General features: G+C 40.4%; 1 protein-coding gene across 8 annotated transcripts in view; it reads left to right on the top strand.

Annotated features, from left to right (window-relative positions):
* The window catches only part of STARD13 (StAR related lipid transfer domain containing 13), a 536,983-nt gene that overhangs the window by 500,042 nt on the left and 13,317 nt on the right, over positions 1-23,624 (top strand). For all 8 annotated transcript variants that reach the window (XM_073662518.1, XM_073662520.1, XM_073662519.1 and 5 more), the window contains 6 exons: positions 105-168; positions 4,086-5,428; positions 10,653-10,826; positions 10,923-11,082; positions 14,933-15,131; positions 22,289-22,496. In XM_073662518.1, the coding sequence (XP_073518619.1) occupies positions 105-168; positions 4,086-5,428; positions 10,653-10,826; positions 10,923-11,082; positions 14,933-15,131; positions 22,289-22,496 (2,148 nt within the window). The remainder of the gene's footprint in view (positions 1-104; positions 169-4,085; positions 5,429-10,652; positions 10,827-10,922; positions 11,083-14,932; positions 15,132-22,288; positions 22,497-23,624) is intronic.

Raw genomic sequence — 23,624 nt, 5'->3', positions numbered from 1 at the left:
AAGATGGGAGGCCAGGCTTGGAAGGAGCGGAAAGTTGGCAAACGCAAGAAATCTTTGTCTTCCGTCACTCATATAATAATTCAAGGATATGTCTCTGCTTCCAGACGACTCAACACGTTGAACAAGTGTGCATCCATGAAACTCGATGTCAGCCTCCAAAGGAAGAAGGTAAGAGCAATCTCCTCTATGTTCATACTCTGCTGGCCTCTCTTGGCTCCTACAAGCGCAGGCTGTCGTCCTATCGCATGCACATAGGTAGTAAGTACCAGTCGCTGGATATTTAACAATTGATTTTAATATAATAATGGAGCAATCTGTATACAATCTACCAGCTTTACTTTTTTATACATTAGGCTCTAATAATAGCATTAGATTAAGTGTTGTATTATTAGGGTCTGATGTATTGAAAATGATGGTGGGTGGTGGAAAATTGTACATATTCTTGCACAACATGCAAGTGGCATTTAAAGTCATGGTCTCCAAACCGTACCTGCCCACCGGTGAAACCAAAACTCTCAGCGTGCCCTACCAGCTTCCAGCTATCAAGTCTTGCTGGGTGATATAATTTTTTACAGCTTGGAAAACCATTGATTTAAGGTGATTTAACTATAAGAATATATAAAATATTTAACAAATATCAACTTGTGTTAACTAAAGTTATTCCCAACAGGGTTGGTTATCATCACCTATCAACAGCATAGGTGATAACTTGCTTATTGATCTCAAAAAGGGGCCCTGTATGTGGCAGCCGCTCCATTCATTCTCCCATAAACAATGAATGGAGCAGTGACACATGTGAGAAGGCCACCGCTTTGTTTCAATGGGGCATTTCTAGGGATCAGTGGGGGTCCTAGAGGTCAGGTCATCACCTATACTGTAAGGCTATGCTCACATGTCCAGTAATCATCAGTTAGAACAGATCCAGCAGCAACCCGTTGACAAAAAAGTTGTGCAGATACAACTTTTTTGTTCCCCTAAAAAAATGATTTCAACTGGATTTTTTTTTTTTTTATATTGAAGTCTATGGAAAACGGATCCATTAATTAGCCGTCCGTTTTTCTCTTATTTGAAAAGGATCCTTTTTTTTCCTTACTGGAGGTGGAAAGTAATCGTCTATTGAAACTGATCCAGTAAGCAAAAAAGGGATCCTTTTCAAATAAGAAAAAAACGGCTAATTAACGGATCCATTTTCCTTAGACTTCAATGTGAAAAAAACGCATTTAGTTGAAATCACTTTGTTCATGCAGACAAAAAAGTTCTGTCTGAATAACTTTTTTTTGTTAACTGATTGCTGCTGGATCTGTTCTAATGGATGATTACTGGACATGTGAACTTAGCCTATTCAGGTGATAATTTCCTAAGTTTTGGGGACATAAAGTATAAGTATGAAAAGCTATATATTGTACATGTTTTATATACTTGACACTATGTTGATCATCTATGAGAAAGATTACCATAGGGGAAGCCAATGTGGCTGCTGTGGGGCCACTGGAGAGAGGGGGCTCATTCCAGGTGGGTCCAATATTCACTTTATTTGGTGGTCTCTACAGGTGTTGAAATGTTAACAAGCAATATCCAGCGCTTTTACCCAACATTTGAATTTTCAGTACATGGGGATAAAAGTACAGAAAGAAGCATTTTTTCCCATCCAAAAACAGATGCAATTTTTCAGCAGAATGGTTAAATAACATTTTTTACTTTGGTTATTACTGCAGGACGTTACTGTTTGTGATTTTGCCTCTTACCACATCCTGTTGCATGGGCTGCTGAATACAGAAGTGTTGCTATATGCCAACAATGGTGTTTATGAAGAGAACATAATTAGCATAGCCGGAGTCACAACCACTGGTGAATTATCTGTGTCCTTCCTTGTCTATCAGACAGACCGCCAAGATCTGATAGTGGATCCAATATCAGATCCACATATCCCAGGCTAGGCTGGCTACCAATGCCCAGGGAATAGGGAAAAATCCGCCACATTTTCCATATTGCTTCTATATTTGTTATATCCTAGGCAATCATTATTTTTCCATATGTGTAATATCCATCTATATACTCACTACATGTAGCCCTTTTTTTCCGATTTTTCTACTGCTTCCTTCTACTTCAAGATTTAATAGTGTCAGGTAAATACCTAATTTGTAACTTCAAAGGGCTTGTATTAAACGTAGGGGATATATAGACAAACAACGGTGGTCCTATCAACGGCAGCAAATCAGTTAACTGTGGTCACTGGCTATTGAAAAGAAACCCCATGCTGAGTGATGTTTTCATACATTAGGATTTGGAGGTCTTCTGTTCTCTGAGGCCTTGAACTAAAGTCTTAATGATACTTCTTTATCCGCCTTTTTGGAGACACTTTTACTTTCTTACTAAAATGTGTCTATATTTAGCTGAAAATCTTTTTTTTTTGCTATTTTTTTCAACAGAAATGTTGTACTGTTTGCCTTCTACTGTCTTGGTTTTGCTCTGTTAATTGCTGGCTGCTGAATGAGCTAACTGAGGATCTATCAGTAAGCTCACTCTGACAGTCTGTTGGGAAGTTTGTAACTCTTTTACCTGTCTTTCTCTGACCTGATCTAAGCTGCTTTAAAGGGGTTGTTCGGTCTAAAATGAAAAGTCTGCAGTCACTCTGTGTGACTGCAGACTTATGAATCCCCCCAGCGCAGACACAGTGCTCTGCAAACACTCAGCGGTTTCTGAGCTGGGAATGGCGGTGATGTATGCGCTATGCATACTCCCGGGCAGAAACCATCTAGTGGGTGCAGCCTCGCTCCATACATTTGTATTGAGCGATGCCGCGTCCCGTCTAGTTATGTGGCCGTCCAGTGGGTGCGACCTCGCTCAATACAAGTGTATGGAACGAGGCCGCGCCTACTAGTCTGGCTCTGGCATATCGCATACATCACCGCCTTTCTTGGCTCAGATACCGGTGAATCCTCGCAGCAGGGTATTCATAAGTCTGCACTCACACAGAGTGACTGCATATTTTTCATTTTAGACCAGACAACCCCTTTAAGGTCACAGATCACATCAAAGTTGAATGTGCACGGAAACAAAGAGTTTGTAAAAGCCAAACGTTGCAACATTTTTTATGAGATTCAATTGAAAAACATGCATTTAAGTAAAAAAGGTGGACAACACGTTTAAAGGGTTTGTCCAGGTATATCAGGAAAGCCTGTGAATCCTCACATCCTGCACAGCGTGCGTTGTGAAGGCTCTCAGGTGCCGTTGATATGCATACTCCTGGCCACATTCCAACTAGACGTATGCGGCCTCGCTCGATTCATTTGTACGTCTAATTGGCATATTGCATACTTGTGGTCACATGTCTGCTCAGTCTCGCCGCCGGCACTGGAGAATCCTTGCAGTGTGAGCTGCGTGCGTTGTGAGGGTCCACAAGTCTGCAATCATATAGAGTGACTGCAGACTTTCATGAAAATCCTGAAAATTTATAATTAGTAGGTCCAGATCTTTTTTATTAAGTAATTATAAGATAATGGAAACTTGACAGCTGATACATGCTGCCAGTGGATCAGGTAGCATGTATCAGACACTGGCTGCATGATTTCGGCCAGGTATGTTTTGACTCTGATATGCTGCAGCTTTTCAGAGAAAATCCTACTTTAAAAACAATATGAGACTAGGCTGCACAGGAGACCAGTCACTTCACCCCATCCACTGCCAGTGACTAACAGGTCTGTCCCTATACACGCACGCAGGGAAAGACCTGTCACTCCAAGGCGGCTTTTAAAGTATGTTTTTCTCAGATTGGCATCAGGCAGCATGGATCTCCTGCTAGATTCCCTTTAAAACCACATATAGTGGAATGAGAACTAACTTTTGTAACTTAATCCTAAAAACAAAAGCAAATAATCTCTTCATAGAGAAAGAGGACAGAAATTCTAGGGCAACTTATCGCCATTTACTTATTTAAATTCTTAGAGGCCAGTAAGTCTCCTTACGCTGACATGTCACTCTCCACAAGGAGAAACTTTACCCCTCAGTCTCCCTAAAAACATATATACAATATAATAAGCTGGACATTAATATAAAGATGTAACATCATCTGTATTGTTTTATAGAGTGAAGATTCAGATGAAGAAGATCTTTGCGCAATCAGTGACAAATGGACATTCCAAAGATTCAGTCGTCGATGGTCTCGGGTGGATGACATTGATACACTGCTTGGGAGATCAGAACGACTTGGGTCATCCGGGGACATGAAAAATACGACAAGTAGCGAAAGTGTGCTGACAGATCTCAGTGAGCCTGAAATATGTTCTATTCACAGTGGAAGTAGTGGAGGGAGCGATTGCAGATGTGCTTCCAGTGAAACGTTCGAGGGTAATGACACCATGTGCGTGCCAGATTCCAACTCAGTTAACTTTTTACCTCCATATTGGTCAAGGGATATCTTGGATAGCAAATTAAATGTAAAGACTGATAAATCTTCACATACGAAAGCAAAAACACTACTAAAATGCATGGGTACGCTTCGTGGAAAAGGAGCTCATGGGAAACTGAAAGGACCACCTAAAACTGGAGGTTTAATAATTAGTGAACCGATTCTGCAACTGGAGCCTGAAACTGTAAAGTCAATGAGCTGTGTTCAGATAGGCAATGGACCAGTAGGTGACCCAACTATGGACCTTAGGGTAACTGGAAATGTGGCCTCAAAAACTGAAATGAGGACAATTAATGAAAACCCTTCAAGTCTAAAGGATGGGGAGATTTCTGAATCAAACAAACGTGCTGGCATGTACCTAGAGGACATTGACCTCTTCACAATGACTGGGCTACGGGGTAAACCTAGCCACAATCATAAAAATGAATTTCATTCCCAAGAGGATCTGGTTGTACATATTCCAAAGGACCACAAACCTGGAACCTTTCCAAAAGCAATATCTATTGAAAGCCTTTCACCTACTGATAATCGTAGTGGTGTGAACTGGCGAGGTGCAAGCGTATCCCTTACTGGGCAGAAGGGACTGTGTGTCAAAGAACCAAGGCCTTTATCTTCAAGATGCCCAAGAGGCAGCAGGCTTAGTGTATATGACAATGTTCCCGGATCCCACTTGTATGCCAGCACTGGAGATCTCATGGACTTGGAAAAAGATGATCTTTTCCCTCATCTAGATGATGTATTACAACATATCAATGGACTGCAACAGTCTGTAGACCATTGGTCAAAAGATGTAATGCCAGATCTACAAGATGACAATTTATCATTGTTTCAAACTCCCAACCCAGCATTTCTTACACCAAATCCAGCAGGGTTAGACTTTGAAGGAAATTCTATCTCTGATGGAAGGACAACGCCAAGTGATATGGAAAGAGACGCAACATCCCTTAATGAGTCTGATGCCACAGGAACAAGGGAAAGAAGAGACTCAGGAGTGGGAGCATCTCTTACAAGAACAAATAGGTAAGTTCTTCTGCTTGACGTCCACAATTTTCTTCAAATTTATATCTCTTTAACTTATAAAAATAAAAGATAAATCTTTCCCCTCAAACTTTTTGAGAGCTAACTCTGCTCATGTGTGCCAATGCATAATTAGTAATAGGGTTCCCCAGTTATGACATGTAACTCGTTTTATGAAACAGATAGACCTTTTTGGCCTGCTTCATGAATCAAGTGTGATCGCAACTGCTGCACCCACTATACTTTATGCTCAGGCTTGGACTGGCCCACAGGAGAACAGATGAATCCCCAGGTGGGCCCCTATGCTGAAGTAAGCCACTTACCCCCCAACATGAGCAATAGTTGGCCCAATACATTTGGTTCAGTGCATAGAATCTGATCTGCTGTTGTTTAATTGAATAATTAGACAAACCAATTACACTTCCTTCATTAATATGACTTTCTATACGCATGGACTGTCATTGTTCTTGGCAGCACATGTCCATACGATATCCAGCACTCACATCTTCTTAAAAGAATTGCTTTATTAATCCAGTAGTATAAAAGGCACAAAAATGGTTGAACACAACAGCACAAAAATTAAAAAGGCGGAAAAGAAATAGCTGCTGCACTCCCAGGCAACATGTTTCAGGCATACATGGTTCTTTGTCAAGCCTTGTCCTGTTTACACGTCTCAATGTGCTGCCAAAAGCAATGATTTTTAAGTGAGCTTCACAATTATTTCACCTGACGATTGAGCATTTTGTTTGTTCTTTGGGTGATTGGCCTCCTTTTTACACTGCATGACTATCTGGAAACAGGCATCTTTAGAGAATTTGTTCCCAATAATCAGCCTGTTTAAATGCACTTTAGCCCACAGAATATTTAAAAGAAAACAGAGACATCTCTATGAAGCATAGTTCCTTAAATTTAAAGGGATATTAACAGAATAAAAACTTATCAGCTATCTACAGATGTTCTTATGACCTTTCTGTGAATGGAGCTCTGTTCAAAGTCATTGAGACTGATACACATACCAAACTCCATGGTTTTCATGGTGCCAATGGTGAGATTTCCAGCAATCAGACATCCATCACCTATTCTGTGGATAAGATTTTTGATGTTTTGATTCTAGTAACCCTTTAGGCTTTTGCACTTTAATATGCCAACTCTAGCGGACTATTAAATGTTCTACATTAAAGGGTATGTGTCATCATGAGAAAATTACCTATTATATAAATTAGGTTTTTGTGCTACATGAATTTTAAAAAATGTGTTAACAATATTTTTTTTATATCACCATGTTTATTATATACAGTACAGACCAAAAGTTTGGACACACCTTCTCATTTAAAGATTTTTCTGTATTTTCATGACTATGAAAATTGTACGTTCACACTGAAGGCATCAAAACTATGAATTAACACATATGTCTTATATTCTAGGTTCTTCAAAGTAGCCACCTTTTGCTTTGATGACTGCTTTGCACACTCTTGCCATTCTCTTGATGAGCTTCAAGAGGTAGTCACCAGAAATGGTTTTCACTTCACAGTGTGCCCTGTCAGGTTTAATAAGTGGGATTATTGCCTTATAAATGGGGTTGGGACCATCAGTTGTGTTGTGCAGAAGTCTGGTGGATACACAGCTGATAGTCCTACTGAATAGACTGTTAGAATTTGTATTATGGCAAGGAAAAAGCAGCCAAGTAAAGAAAAACGAGTGGCCATCATTATTTTAAGAAATGAAGGTCAGTCAGTGCGAAAAATTGGGAAAACTTTGAAAGTGTCCCCAAGTGCAGTTGCAAAAACCATCAAACGCTACAAAGAAACTGGCTCACATGAGGACCGCCCCAGGAAAGGAAGACCAAGAGTCACCTCTGCTTCTGAGGATAAGTTTATCCGAGTCACCAGCCTCAGAAATCGCAAGTTAACAGCAGCTCAGATTAGAGACCAGGTCAATGCCACACAGAGTTCTAGCAGCAGACACATCTCTACAACAACTGTTAAGAGGAGACTTTGTGCAGCAGGCATTCATGGTAAAATAGCTGCTAGGAAACCACTGCTAAGGACAGGTAACAAGCAGAAGAGACTTGTTTTGCTAAAGAACACAAGGAATGGACATTAGACCAGTGGAAATCTGTGCTTTGGTCTGATGAGTCCAAATTTGAGATCTTTGGTTCCAACCACCGTGTCTTTGTGCAACGCAGAAAAGGTGAACGGATGGACTCTACATGCCTGGTTCCCACCGTGAAGCATGGAGGAGGAGGTGTGATGGTGTGGGGGTGCTTTGCTGGTGACACTGTTGGCGATTTATTCAAAATTGAAGGCATACTGAACCAGCATGGCTACCACAGCATCTTGCAGTGGCTTGCTATTCCATCCGGTTTGCGTTTAGTTGGACCATCATTTATTTTTCAACAGGACAATGACCCCAAACACACCTCCAGGCTGTGTAAGGGCTATTTGACCAAGTAGGAGAGTGATGGGGTGCTACACCAGATGACCTGGCTTCCACAGTCACCAGGCCTGAACCCAATCGAGATGGTTTGGGGTGAGCTGGACCGCAGAGTGAAGGCAAAAGGGCCAACAAGTGCTAAGCATCTCTGGGAACTCCTTCAAGATTGTTGGAAGACCATTTCCAGTGACTACCTCTTGAAGCTCATCAAGAGAATGCCAAGAGTGTGCAAAGCAGTCATCAAAGCAAAAGGTGGCTACTTTGAAGAACCTAGAATATAAGACATATTTTCAGTTGTTTCACACTTTTTTGTTAAGTATATAATTCCACATGTGTTAATTCATAGTTTTGATGCCTTCAGTGTGAATGTACAATTTTCATAGTCATGAAAATACAGAAAAATCTTTAAATGAGAAGGTGTGTCCAAACTTTTGGTCTGTACTGTATGTATAAAAAAAATGCAATCTTTCAATTTTCACACTGGCCACTGGGTCTTTATTAGACTTCTTGTCCTTTCAGGACGAGTTTACAGCAGGCTCCTTATCATCAGAGGCAGGATTACAATCACAGGTAAACACCTCTGCTCACAGCTGATAACATGAGATCCACCTATTACAATAGGTGATGCCACACCTAACCCTGTTCCCCCTCCTTTCACAATAACCTTTGCACAGACCCATTAGATACATAAATAAAAGATAGGGTCGGGTAACGGGTTTGTTCATTGTAGATAACGTACATTTCTTATTTACTGACACAAGGACATTAGAATATAAAAATGCCCCAGTGGCCCGTGTGAAAATTGCAAAATTTTTTTTTTCTTTATAAAGATTGTAATATGAAAATAAAAGTTTATAAAAAATATACATTTAACACGAAAATCCAATTTAAACAATAGGTTATTTTCTGATAATAGCTTCCCTTTAAGATGGCTCATCAGACCTTGTCCTTGATATATAACACTGGCAAATACTCATTTAGTTCCTCAAATGTTTGCCAGGATTCTGAGTGTATTTGCTGCTGATTCCAAAACTGGCACCAGTTTTTCCATATCAGCTCTAGTTTTTGAGATACAGAATATATACCATATACCACTCTTCACTCTGCTTGCCCATAAAAAAATATCATGATTTTAACATTAAAGGGGTATTCCCATCTCCAAGATCCTATCCCAATATGTAGTAGGTGTAATAATAGTAATATTAGCAAATATCTCCTATTAGAAATGTAGTATATTTTTTCTGATTTGCTATCTCTTTCCTCATGTGCAGGCATTGCAGGACCTTGGGTATCCATGGTTACGTCCACTGATAAAGTCACACCATGGATACCTAAGGTCCTGCGATGTCTGCACATGAGGTAAGAGAGATAGCGAATCAAAATACTATATTACATTTCTAATTGGAGCTATTTGCTAATATTATTATTATTACACCTACTACATATTGGGATAGCATCTTGGAATACCCCTTTAAGCATAAAGGAAACATATTAGAAATGAAAAGAAAATTATACTACATGAAAATCGACCTATTTTATACTAAAAGTGCAGATCTATGATACAAAAGTTGAAGCCATTCAACACAAAAGAAGCTCCTTTTCCAAGAGAAGACTTCCGAGAGGGGGGATCAGTAGTTTGCCATTATATGTGCATCCCATCATCCATGGTATCTGGTTTCCATTTGTTTTATGTCTTCGTGAAATCTTTCACCTTGCTCTTTGCTCAAAGGGAGCCTATCAGAATATATAATGCTATTAACTTGCAGATATAGGATTCTTCTGTTTATTAATACCGTTATGAAGGTGCCCGTCCACTGTACTGAAAGTGCAGCACCCGGGAGAAAATGAATTTCACTCCTCCTCCTGGGAGCTGCCGACTTTCAGTCATGCAAGCGTGCTGGTGAGGCTACAGTCACCGCTCAAAGCACTGAGACCAGCGGCTGTAAGCACGCCCCGACACTGACTGACAGCCGGTTCTGCAGTACATCAGTGCAGTCATTCCAGGGTGTGCTTACAGTCACAACAGTGCGATGAGCGGTGACTGTGATTGCTTCGGGCATGCCTGAATCACTGAAAGCCGGCGGCTTCCAGGAGAAATAAAGTTAATTTTCTCCTGAGAGCTGCACTTTCAGTTCAGCAGGCGAGCACGTTCATAACACTGTTAACCTGCAGGTTAACCCTATATCTGCAGGTTAATGGTGTTGTCTGACCTCACAGGTTCCCTTTAAGTCACCAAGGTTCTCTGGAAAGCGATCTTAGTGACTGTGCAGATAATGGACTTTAACACTCATGTTACAGCCAAGCTTGTTGAAATGAAAGAGCATACCCTCTACTAATTGTGTGTAGCTGTCTGCCTTCTTGTTGCCAAGAACATTTTTCACAACAAGAACAAATGAAGACCAGGCACATGATTTTGATTTCATTCATTGATGCTGTGAAATGTGGGTCATTTCTAAGTCGTTTGATCTGTGGACCATCAAAAATCCCTGCCTTCAGTTTTATAATAGGCTATAAGAAATAAGAAACTTGTTATGACATCCTGATTCTGCAGCAGAGATCATTTAAAGAACAGACTAAAATTTTATAAATTCAACCATATCTAAGAAACTAGAGTTGACGTGGTCTATCCAATGCAATTTTCTGTATCAGTGCCCCAAATAACCCCAGGAAGATGCCTAAAAACCAAGACAACAAGAAAAAATGTTTTTTTTTTTTTTATGTTGGGCTGTGTAATGTAACTTATTCTTTATTGTACTTTTTTATTGACAATTTTGCTATGTTTTGTTTCCTCTAGACACTTGAGGTGGCACAGTTTCCAGGTCTCTCACCAGTTGAGCGGCTCTTTGGCATCACTTCAAATTAGTAACCAGTCTGTTAGCCAGCTCAATCTACTACAAAAGTTCTCCTTACTACGGCTGACCGCCATAATGGAAAAATATTCCATGTCAAACAAACACGGGTGGACGTGGTAGGTGCATCATAGTAGTATCCAGCTAAATATATTCTCGGTCATTGTTATGTAGGCAACTTTCTTATGTGAGTGTTTGATCAATCTCAATTTCAGGTCTGTACCAAAGTTTATGAAGAGAATGAAGGGCCCCGATTACAAGGATAAGAATGTTTTTGGTGTACCCCTGATGGTTCATGTGCTGAGATCTGGGCAGCCGATACCACAGAGCATTCAACAGGCATTACGGTTCCTGCGCACCAACTGCCTTGATCAGGTAAGCAGGAAAATGTCCTACTGTCTCATGTACAATTGTAAAGTTAGACCAGAAGTAGTGTTGGTGCAAATCGATTCACAGGACCCGGTCCATTGGCCACGTCAGTAATTTGTGGCTGCTGAACAGGAGCCTTGAGAACCTCCTGTTACTTGATGGCAGCCTGGCCCAACGTCACATGTATGTCACATTGCAATGATAATGTCGTGCCTTGTTGGCAAATTAAAAGACGATCCGCGGATGCCAAGAAGTAGGAGGTGGTTCTCAGATCTCCTGTCCAATAGCCACAGATTACTGATGTGGCCGATGAATCGAGTCCCACCAATCACTTCGCACCAACTCTATCCAGAAACACTAGAATGAAACCTAGTACAGATAAGCAGTGAAAGTGAAGTCACTAAAAAAGCATAGTCTAAAGCTGAGCATATACATTAGATTAATGTTGGCTGAACGCACCAATTTCCAAAAAAACATTTGGCCTATTGTATGAGGCCTCTCAACTCCCCCAGATGTCAGGAAAAAGTGGGATTAGATAGTTGGATTTCAACATGCCTTAAGTTGGCCATACAAATGAGATAGCAGACCACTCGTTCAGCAGATAGCTCTCTTTCCCAGATCCCTCATACACATCAGCGTTCGTCTTGGCCTGTTTTTAGCTGAGACAGATGAGAAAGCCCAGCTGCACGATCCCTCTTTTCCCTAACTTCATCTAACAGAAGGGAAAAGGGAGGCACCATTACACATCAGTTGGTGGCTCTGTCCTGCCAAAATCGTCAGGTTTGGACAACTTTCATATAGTGTATTTGGGGGCCTTTATCCTTTGCTTATTGGTAAGTTTAGTGACAACTGTATGTTGTATAGGTGTCTTACTTTTTGATCCCTATTCAGGACACATGCACGCTCACCTGAGCATGCATTTGTATGGGTTGAGGAAGAAATAGCAGTGAGCATTTTATTTATGTTCTGCCAAACGGCGGTCATTCTTATTAAATCGTAATGCTGTAAAATAACTGCTGGTCCAGGAACCATCCATGATTCTGGGCACTTGGTTTTCAGGTATGAAATTACCAACAATGGCCACATATAATATGATATCTTGTAGAGATGATCAAATCTACCGAGATTCAAATTCAGCAAATCTCTCACATTCATCAAGGAAATTCGATTTGAAATTCGAAGTTATAAGAATGTTCCTTATTGTATTAATCCAGACTCCAAAGCGTAATAAACATACAATGTAAGAAGAAAAATGTAATACTCATCACTTATCTGTCCCAACACCACTTCTTCTTCTTTTTGCATTACCCCATCATGCGTGTTCTCCTCTACTTGCTGGGTCGGGGCTTCATGATCTCAGCAGGGCTCTGTAGTCCCTGCACGACACTACGACATGTGTTGGCCAAGGCCTAGTCATCAAGGGATGCATGTTGTGACGTCACGACGTGTGCCGCGCCTAACGTGCAATGTCATCAGGGACCTGCTAGGTGCCAGAAGCCTTGGCCTAGAGTAAAGCAAGCCAAAGACAATGCATTTGATGAGAGAAAGCGAAAAAAGAGGTGACTGGTGAGATGAGTATTTATTTTTTCTTAGAACCTTTTGCCAGCCCTCATCCTCCAGCTGGCTGCTATTTTGCACGATTCATGCAGAGCAAATAGCAAAACATTTGTATTGTTGAGAATGTGAATTTTTTGTAAATCTCAAGGGGAATTTAATTCCACTTGGATAAATTCACTCATCTCTATTATCCAGTATTTATGCGAAAACATTAATGCTAAGGAAATGAGTTTTATTAGTAGACTATCTACAAAGTAAACAATAAAAAAACAACAATTGACAGTAGTTTCCATTTCTTCAACAAACTGGGAAAAGTCCACTTTTTATAGCATGACAACCCTGATGTCTGCTTATAAATGGTCAACACTGCAACTAGTGTAATAAATGCATTCTCACCGGTGGTTATTGTATATTTCTAGAAGGCACATCTGGAACGCCCATTGGTGGGATGGCTCAGTAAGAAGTACTGTATGTTTTCCCTTCGATTAATACATTTGTCCTCATAACAAGGGTTGACATGGAGACTACGGCTTTTATGTTGTCAAAACAGCTTGCAGATTGCGTTGCTCTCAGGACAATTAGAACAAGGATTTCTTAGTTCTCTGTCATCCCACACAATATAATTTTAGATCTGAGGTCTTGAGAGAGAGCATGTAATTCCTCAGAGACATCTCGCTGCAAACAGAAAAGGCTGCACTCTGACTACTGTCTCTCTGAGTGCCTTCAGACAGTCATGCATTCATGGGATGGTATAGCCAACCCTTTTATCTGTGAAAAAATCTAGAACATCATTTCTGGAACATAAAAAATGTCTCATTGGTCTATGAAGTGAGTAGGATTGGGTCTACAAATAACCTGGTGTAGTGTGAAGAATAAAATTGTTTTCATGAGAAATAATGCTAGATGAAAACTAAAAAAACAAAACATTTCACACATAGTCTGTTCATGTTCTACCACACGTGCAGACATTTAATGCCCCTATTCGTCAAAATGTTTTCTCCAGAAATCTGGGGTAAAATACTTTAATGAGTCGCAAAATTTTGGTAAAATTTTTTGTGACATTTGGATTTTGCCCTTTTCACATCAGTTTTGCCCAGCCGTGCCAAAATGGGCAGAGACGGGATGGGACGTGGGACTGATGCCACAGCTTGTCTAATTCATGACTCCAGAAATCTTACCCCAGTCTCTGATTTGTGGTGAGGCGCACGGAGGCGAACGCTACTCGTTAGAAGCTCCTGATTCATTTAGAGGCTTGCACCTCCGACTCCAGCACGCCCCCTCATCAAGACCAACATGTGCAACTCTAGTCTTTATCATCCGGGAAAAGGCAGAAAGACATCCAGCAACCACAATGGAAAAGGCTATAAAAACATTATTTATTAATAACTATTAAAATATCAAAAGGGAAAAAATAAAAATAAACACACTAGGCCTATGCGTTTGAGAGCACTAGGGCTCTTAATTATAACACTATTCTCTTCATCATATTTCCCTTAAATACCTTTAGGCGTGTATGACACTTAAGCATGGACCATCCACGTAACAATCCCATACTCCACCCGCACCATCAATAAGTCATAGAAGTAATACAAAAAAAAAGAGTTAATTACCGTACTTCTACTCCGCCCTATTGATAGTGTGGGTAGAGTATGGGATTGTTGCATGATGGTCCATGCTTACATGTCATACATGTCGAAAGATATTTTAAGCAAAATCTTAAGCAATATTTCCCTTAAATATCGATTATGTAACAAATATATATTCAAAGCAATCAGGAAAAAGAGCAGTGCTTCCCGGGCGCTACCACAGAGTGAAGACAAGGTTGTGTGTTTTCTGGATCCTTATTCATTCATACAACACGTTTCAAAGTCAGGTTGACTCCTTCATCGCTCTTTTTCCTGTTTGGTTTCAATACTGTCTATCAATGAGTATGGACAGTGGCTCTCGGTGTGCTCAGATAAATATAAAATAGACATTAATAAAGGTGCAAATGAAAACAGGCAAAAAATATTAAAAAAATAGACAAAAAAAAGGTGCAAATGCATTAATGAACCGGATCCTATATGGGGAAATAGTTTGGAAAACAGAGGTGCGTCTACTTTTTCTTTACTTTTTAAGTTGTGTACTAAATTTCAGTTTCAGTAAGAACTCTATAGGTTAGAGGTAAATAAAATCTGTATACAATAAATGAGAATATGTCATATTGCAATATGTATTTTTGTCTCCAGTCTATGGAAGATAAATGGTCCAAACTGGTAAATTGTGAAATAGTTATGGAAAACATTTACTTTCCCCGCAGGTTGGCTTGTTTAGAAAGTCTGGTGTTAAGTCTCGAATCCAGGCTCTGCGCCAAATGAATGAGAGCAACCCCGAGAATGTAAACTACGAAGGCCAGTGTGCTTACGATGTGGCAGACATGATGAAGCAGTTCTTCAGGGACCTTCCAGAGCCCCTGCTCACCAGCAAACTAGGGGAGACCTTCCTGCACATTTACCAGTGTAAGTATACACACAATATGTTATTCATTTTATAACATTTATCTATATATATACAGTACAGACCAAAAGTTTGGACACACCTTCTCATTTAAAGATTTTTCTGTATTTTCATAACTATGAAAATTGTACATTCACACTGAAGGCATCAAAACTATGAATTAACACATGTGGAATTATATACTCAACAAAAAAGTGTGAAACAACTGAAAATATGTCTTATATTCTAGGCTCTTCAAAGTAGCCACCTTTTGCTTTGATGACTGCTTTGCACATTTTTGGCATTCTCTTGATGAGCTTCAAGAGGTAGTCACTGGAAATGGTCTTCCAACAATCTTGAAGGAGTTCCCAGAGATGCTTAGCACTTGTTGGCCCTTTTGCCTTCTCTCTGCGGTCCAGCTCACCCCAAACCATCTCGATTGAGTTCAGGTCTGGTGACTGTGGAGGCCAGGTCATCTGGCGTAGCACCCCATCACTCTCCTTCTTGGTCAAGTAGCTCTTACACAGCCTGGAGGTGTGTTTGGGGTCATTGTCCTGTTGAAAAATAAATGATGGTGCAAGTAAACGCAAACCGGATGGAATAGCATGCCGCTGCAAGATTATGTGGTAGCCATGCTGGTTCAGTATGCCTTCAATTTTGAATAAATCCCCAACAGTGTCACCAGCAAAGCACCCCCACACCATCACACCTCCTCCTCCATGCTTCATGGTGGGAACCAGGCATGTAGAGTCCATCCGTTCACCTTTTCTGCGTCGCACAAAGACACGGTGGTTGGAACCAAAGATCTCAAATTTGGACTCATCAGACCAAAGCACAGATTTCCACTGGTCTAATGTCCATTCCTTGTGTTCTTTAGCCCAAACAAGTCTCTTCTGCTTGTTGCCTGTCCTTAGCAGTGGTTTCCTAGCAGCTATTTTACCGTGAAGGCCTGCTGCACAAAGTCTCCTCTTAACAGTTGTTGTAGAGATGTGTCTGCTGCTAGAACTCTGTGTGGCATTGACCTGGTCTCTAATCTGAGCTGCTGTTAACCTGCGATTTCTGAGGCTGGTGACTCGGATAAACTTATCCTCAGAAGCAGAGGTGACTCTTGGTCTTCCTTTCCTGGGGCTGTCCTCATGTGAGCCAGTTTCTTTGTAGCGCTTGATGGTTTTTGCAACTACACTTGGGGACACTTTCAAAGTTTTCCTAATTTTTCGGATTGACTGACCTTCATTTCTTAAAGTAATGATGGCCACTCGTTTTTCTTTACTTAGCTGCTTTTTTCTTACCATAATACAAATTCTAACAGTCTATTCAGTAGGACTATCAGCTGTGTATCCACCAGACTTCTGCACAACACAACTGATGGTCCCAACACCATTTATAAGGCAACAAATCCCACTTATTAAACCTGATAGGGCACACCTGTGAAGTGAAAACCATTTCCGGTGACTACCTCTTGAAGCTCATCAAGAGAATGCCAAGAGTGTGCAAAGCAGTCATCAAAGCAAAAGGTGGCTACTTTGAAGAACCTAGAATATAAGACATATTTTCAGTTGTTTCACACTTTTTTGTTAAGTATATAATTCCACATGTGTTAATTCATAGTTTTGATGCCTTCGGTGTGGCCAAACTTTTGGTCTGTACTGTGTATATATATATATTTATATATTTATATATTTATGTCTTTTAAACTTGTATATATACATATTTTTATCATTCACCGTATTGTATATAAATAAATTTATATATATGTACATATTTAGAATATTCATATATAATATTTATATATGTAGTTCATATCTATATATTTTATGCATAATATATAGATATATATCTATATTTGTATATTAAATGTATTTATACTTAATTATTATTAGATTTTAAATATATTTAATATAATATAAATTATTACCTTATTATAAGACCCCATTAAGACTCACAAGTGAACGATCTTTCAGCCGACAGCTATCTCCCTCAACTCCCCCATAAATGGGGACTCTCAGATCATCATACATATTGCTGGGGAGTAGTCTGAATTGGGCAATGCCCTTTTCATTTGATTCGTAAACTTTTTTTGAATGCCATATTATAATTTAGAGGCTAAGTTAAGCGAGAGATCAGCTGCCAGATGACGGTAAGACAAGCAGTGGCTTTTCTTCCTCACGAATAAAATGGAAATTCCAACGGCCGGATCCTTCTCTCCCTTAATATCATCTCTCGGAGCCGTCTTGCCCCCCGTACACATAGGCTCGGCCGACTTTAGTCTAATGTGTGTCTATTCTAAACATAAGGCTATGTGTATATTGTGTTTAGGCCATACATTGGTGGCTCCCTGATTGTCCACCCTGGTTTTGTGTTCACCTCAAAAAGGAGGACACTACCGAAATGGAGGCCAAGCAGAGAACAAAGTGGCTCAGTGTGGCTCATTAAAATGAATTGCTCTGTTGGGGGTCGCACCTTTTATCAGGGATTTAGAAAGAAGCCCTGAAAGAGCCACTGACATGTGGCCCAAAGGCAGAGTGAGCAAAGCCTGTGTACAAACATGTGCAGCAGTGTACGGAGACCATACAGGTACATACTGCCTGTAGGGGACAATGTTTCTGGGGGGATGTCGGAATCGGGCAAAATACCCCTTTTAGATGCCCCATAAGCTTCTTTGAATGCCATATTATAATTAGGAGGTTATAAACAATGAAGGCAATTTATCAAGACTGGAGTTTCCCTGAACCCACAGTCTGCTGGAGTCAGATGCATCATTATTATTTAGAGGCGAATGCCTATTAATACATTTGCCACATTTTCTGCTGTTTTCTGGCTCCATCGTAGTAGACTTGTTGTATGGCTCTTGGTAATGCCCTCTTCTGTGAAGTAGCATACATTTTTAGAAGAGGATTGGCGCTAGCACAAAAGAGCAAAAAGTAAGAAATTCCCAAAGTGTAAAGTTTTGCAGCTTTTTGATGCCAGAAAACTTTCGTAGAAGAAATGATAAATTCCCCCCAATGTCTATTTCTGCTAAGCAGACAGATTGGTGGAGGATATTTACTACACTTGGCCTTTGTCTGCTATGAGGACACATATAGTAATGGCCTTGTCTCCCCCAATATACAATGTCAGTATAGGCAGCCTATATGGTAATCTCATGCAGTACACCCTACCGCTGTGCTTGGTGCCTACGGCCAACCGCCAGGAGCCCGTGTCAGCTCAGCGGTGCCAGGCTCTGTCTACAGAGACATTGCAGGAAATGACCTCCTTATTAGCGGGAGGGATGATGCTTATGTTTGAGCAAAATAAATCAAATTAAATTGATATCTCCCCTGGGGTCACAGCTCCCACGGGCAGTTGTTATTCTGGGATTGCTGAAGCCCTGAATGTCAATGTACATTTATAAAGTGATGTGACGTCATGGTGTATAAGTGGCCTTGGTTTTTATCCAGGAGAATGAGAAAGCTTGGTGACGACTACAATACAAGCAGCTTTTCCAGAAGCAGAATAGAAGTCATCCGAGTGCAGTCCGATGTTTTCCACGAACTCATTGACTTCCACGGCTGAGTGCAATCCAATATTCGGATCAAACTCAAGCATGCAGCGACTTTTTTTTTTTTTTTCTTTTTACCTTGGACCGGCTTGGACAAAACATCGGATCGCACTCGGACCAATTTTATTTTTTCCTCGGACTAGCTTAGAGAAAACATTGAATCGCACTCTGACCAATGTTGCTCTATCGGGCCATGCACATGTCCTATTTTTTCCTCGGACCCAGCCAGTCCGAGTAAATAGTCTCTGCATGCCTGAGTTTGATCTGATTAGATTGCACCCAACCATGCAAGTCAATGAGTTTGTGGAAAACATCGGACTAGACTCGGATGACATTTGAGTGCAGTCCAATTTTCACAAATTGACAGATTGTGATATCTTTTCCCCATCTTCTCCTCATCCAAGAAAATTGGTTTTATCGGACGTTTTATCAGATAGCGCTCAGCCCAGTGTTATTCTATGGGGTAGTGCTGATCTGCAATTTTTTTCTCATGCCGATCCAGCATGAGAAAACAATGTTGGCACACTGTGGGTGCATCTGGTAATTGGATCATGCACACCCATACAAGTCTATGGGTGCATGGAAACATCGGACTGCACTCGGATGTGATCCAAGTGCAGTCTAATTTCCGCAGACACACAGAAAGGAGAAGATGGAGAAATCAATACTCCATATTCTCTGCACCTGTGCGCCAATTTTCTCATGTGAAAGAATTGGATCACAGTAAAGTGACACTCAGATCAAACTCACACATGAGATCAATTTTTTATGAAACTTTCATCCATTCTCAGCATGTCTGTTTTTACCATCACTGTGACATCCATTTTTATTATAATAAAAAAAAAAGGCTTCTAAGTTTCCAAGCTTCTCTAACCTCCTTCATACAACCGTATGAAACACGTACGTGAAAAACCGGTACCGATGTCATCAGTGTTTTCCATCAGTGTCATCTGTGTCTCCGTTTTTACCATCCGTAAAGAAAGAAAGAAATGGCAAAGCTTCTCCTATACTTTGAAATGTTAAACATGGACAGCACACGGGTGTCATTCATAGACTTGTATTCTGTATGTACTCTGTATGTACAGACCCTTGTTATCTGTGCTGTTGGAAAAAAATGGACACGTTGTCTCCGTCTGTTTTGCACAGACACACGGTCCATGTAAAAACACTGACATGTACTGTACATGGCAGCATAGGTTATAATGGGCACATGTGTTATCCGTGAAAAAAATGGATACCGCATGTACTGGAAACACAGACATCTGAAGGGGGCCTAAGATAGTATATGAAGAACAGGATGCATCATGGATGGGATCCATATGCTATACGGTTTGTTTCAGGGTCCCATTGACCTAAATGGTTGATTTTGATCGCCAATCCAAATTGGCTATGTCTCCCTTGTAACAGACAAGTGAACCGCCCCGTGGACTATAATGAGCATGTGCTCTTTTCCCTAGAAAAACAGAAAAAGCGTATAAGGAAGACATGGATGCTGTCCAGGATTGTAAAATTTGGCCGATTTTTTTCCAAAAACAGTGCCCCATTTGTCCAGGGATTGCATCGGGTATTGCAGCTCAGCTCCTCTGAAGTAAATGAAGCTGAGCTGCAATATCAGAAGCAACCTGTAAACTGTTGTGGGGCTGTTTCTGCACAATGCACCAATACTTTTTTTCTTTGTTTGTTTTTTAACCATTGTTGTATTGTTTGCAATGATGGTTCTTTTCATTGAACAAGTGGAGAGAAGTGTGGGAAGTCATGCAATAGCCTTGTTAACTCTTAGCTAGTCTTATGTAAACTACTTGGGGCACCAGCTAAACTCATTAGTCTGGAGCAAAGACACAATAGCATGTGTTTACATGGACATAAAAGCTGTGGATATAAAAGTCACACAACAGTACCGCACATAAATAGCTCCCATTACTCACACAAATAGCAGGATTTGTCTCTGTGTCTACACAAAATAACAACTCAGACACCTCTAAATATAATCTGCATCTCATTTCTATTTAAAGACTTTTAGATTTTTTTGATACATCATAGCGGGGGGGGGGGGGGGGGGGGGGTGTCTAAGATCCCCCCCAGTAAAATGGATGGTTAGAGAAATAGTTGTGAAAGTTTATAGGAAATTAGAAAACATATCTACTTTTTTTCCAGAAACCGCACCACTCTTGTCCATAGGCTGTGTCTGGTATTGCATCTCAGCTCCATTCACATGAAGGAGCAGACAAGTTGTTTTAGAATCATAGAATCCTAGAATGTTAGAGTTGGAGGGGACCTCCAGGGTCATCGTGTCCAACCCCCTGCTCAATGCAGGATTCACTAAACTATCTCAGATGTCTGTCCAGCCTCTGTTTGAAGACTTCCATTGAAAGAGAACTCACCACCTCTCGTGGCAGCCACTCATTGATCACCCTCACTGTCAAAAAAGTTTTTGTAATATCTAATTTGTATCTTCTCCCGTTCAGTTTCATCCCATTGCTTCTAATCTTTCTTTGTGCAAATGAGAATAAGGATGATCCCTCTACACTATGACATCCCTTGATATATTTGTAGACAGCTATTAAGTCTCCTCTCAGTCTTCTCTTTTGTAAGATAAACATTCCCAGAGCCTTTAACCGTTCCTCGTAGGACATTGTTTGCAGACCGGTCACCATCCTGGTCGTGCTTCTCTAAATTTGCTCTAGTTTTTCGATGTCTTTTTTAAAATGAACTGGACACAGTATTCCAGATGAGGTCTGACCAAAGAGGAATAGAGGGGGATAATCATTTCACATGATCTAGACTCTATGTTTCCCTTAATACATCCGAGAACTGTGTTTGCCCCTTTTGCTGCTGCATCACACTGTTGACTCATGTGCAGTCTGTGATCTATTAGTATAACCGAGTCTTTTAATAAGGAAAGATGAAGCATGGCTTCCAAAAACTTTAGAACTGTTTTTTTTTCCAAAGAAACAAAATATAGGATAGGTACAGTTGGGTTAAATCGATTTGCAAGACCCGATCCATCGACTACACCAGTAATCTGTGTCCCTGAGAACAGTCTCCTATCTGATGGCATCCACGGCTCCTTTTTGATTAACCAGGCCGGTGTGATGTCACATGTGCATCACGTTGCAACGATGACGTCACTCTTGCATGGTTAAGCAAAAGAAGAGCGGATGCTGGGAGGTAGGAGGCAATTCTCAAGGTTCAAGTCCTACCCCCACATATTTCTGACATGACCGTTGAACTGGGTCCTGAGAATCGATTCATCCCAAATCTAAAGGGGTTATACAGCAGTAGAAAAATATAGCTGCACATCTCCATTGACTTCAATGGAGCTGCAATACCAGACACAATCATTGTGCAGATACGGTGTTGTGTTTGAAATAAACCAACCTTATATTTCTAATCTTAGACAACCCCTTTAAATATAGCTTAGTTTTTTTTGGACATGACACATCTAAGGTCAATCACCCTGTCCTCATATACATGACAATACTGGAAAATCCTTTTAGAAACTATGATGTTACCACAAAGTGCTGAAAAATATGTGTTTGTCCACCAGCTGATTTTCTCATCTGCATGGTGTTTGACAATATGGCTTGGAGTATTAATATAACTTCCTATTAATGATATTTTATGTCATTTCAATTCCCTCAGATGTTCCCAAGGACCAGAGGCTCCAGGCGGTGCAGTCGGCCATCATGTTAATGTCAGATGAGAACCGTGAAGTTCTGCAAACACTCTTGTGTTTCCTCAATGATGTCACCTCAGTTGAAGAAAATCAGATGACCCCAATGAATCTGGCTGTGTGTTTGGCGCCTTCACTCTTCCACCTCAATTTGTTGAAGAAAGACAATTCCCCTAGGTAGGTATATTTATGACCTGGAAACATTTACTTCATAATTACTGAAATATATAAAAAAAAAGTCTGAATTTTTTTTATTTTTTATGGATGACTTAAATGTCAGAATGTTGTGAATTAAGAGCACAGAGCAAAATTTCGACCATCTTCAAGAAAACCTATAATCCATAAAAGATTAGAATGCAGTTTGGCAATGAAACATTTTCTGTGATAAAAGAGATTCTATCAGTAGCCCTTAATTAAGTGAAACTGTCCTAACTGGTGAACTCCTGCCTCTAGCTCCTCCCTCCCCCTTTCTCCATAGAAGTTTATGAGCACCAACTGCCATCTTCTATCTCATAATGGGAAAGTCTGTATTAACTTAAGATAGATCTTACCTGTGAATTGAGAATAAATGATCAGTCCAGGATTAGAAAGAAGCAGATTTCTCTGATAAGATATATTGCAAAGTTGCTTATTTTCATAAAAATTAAAACGATGCTTATTCTTTAAAGTGTCTTCTCGTGTCCATGGAAATTTTATGTGACATATTCTTGAGCTAGAGGAAGACGCTTTTACTAGAATGTGATAAAATTGCCCCAGTGACATAATTCAAATGGCAACCCATCCTAGTCATGTGTCAGGACAGACTGGTGTCTGAAGAAACACTGCTCTTGAGACCTGTGCCTCATGACAGAGGGGCTTTATCGTAAGCACACATGAACTGCTGGAGAAGGGCTGTGCCATCAAAAGAAATAAATCTTTTCTTTGGCTGGCTGCGTACAGAGCACTATGGCTGGAGAAACAAATCCTTTGTGCTCCGGAGAATATCTATTTCTTGTTATGTCACAGCCCTTCTCTTCGGCTCATGGAGGCTTGTGTTCTTACAATACAGCTCCTCTGTTAGTTGAGACACAGGTTTCAGGAGCTGTGTTTCTTCAGACTGCAGCCTGTCTTGACGCATAAATAGTACGGGGTTCCATTTGAATTATATGATGGGGCTATTTGATTACGTTTTTGAAAACCCATTTAAGTCTCAGTGATATCACAGAAAATTGATTGCCCATTTTCTGCTCAGTTTAGGGTAGTAACATTAGGTCTGTGGTTATAGAATTTATGTGCTCATCTCAATAAATAGTTAACCAAACATAT

This window comes from Phyllobates terribilis, unplaced genomic scaffold, assembly GCF_046119375.1.
Source record: "Phyllobates terribilis strain yellow unplaced genomic scaffold, ASM4611937v1 Scaffold_2__4_contigs__length_985480577, whole genome shotgun sequence".
Classification (NCBI taxonomy): domain Eukaryota; kingdom Metazoa; phylum Chordata; class Amphibia; order Anura; family Dendrobatidae; genus Phyllobates; species Phyllobates terribilis.
This window is presented reverse-complemented; position numbering and strand designations above follow the sequence as displayed.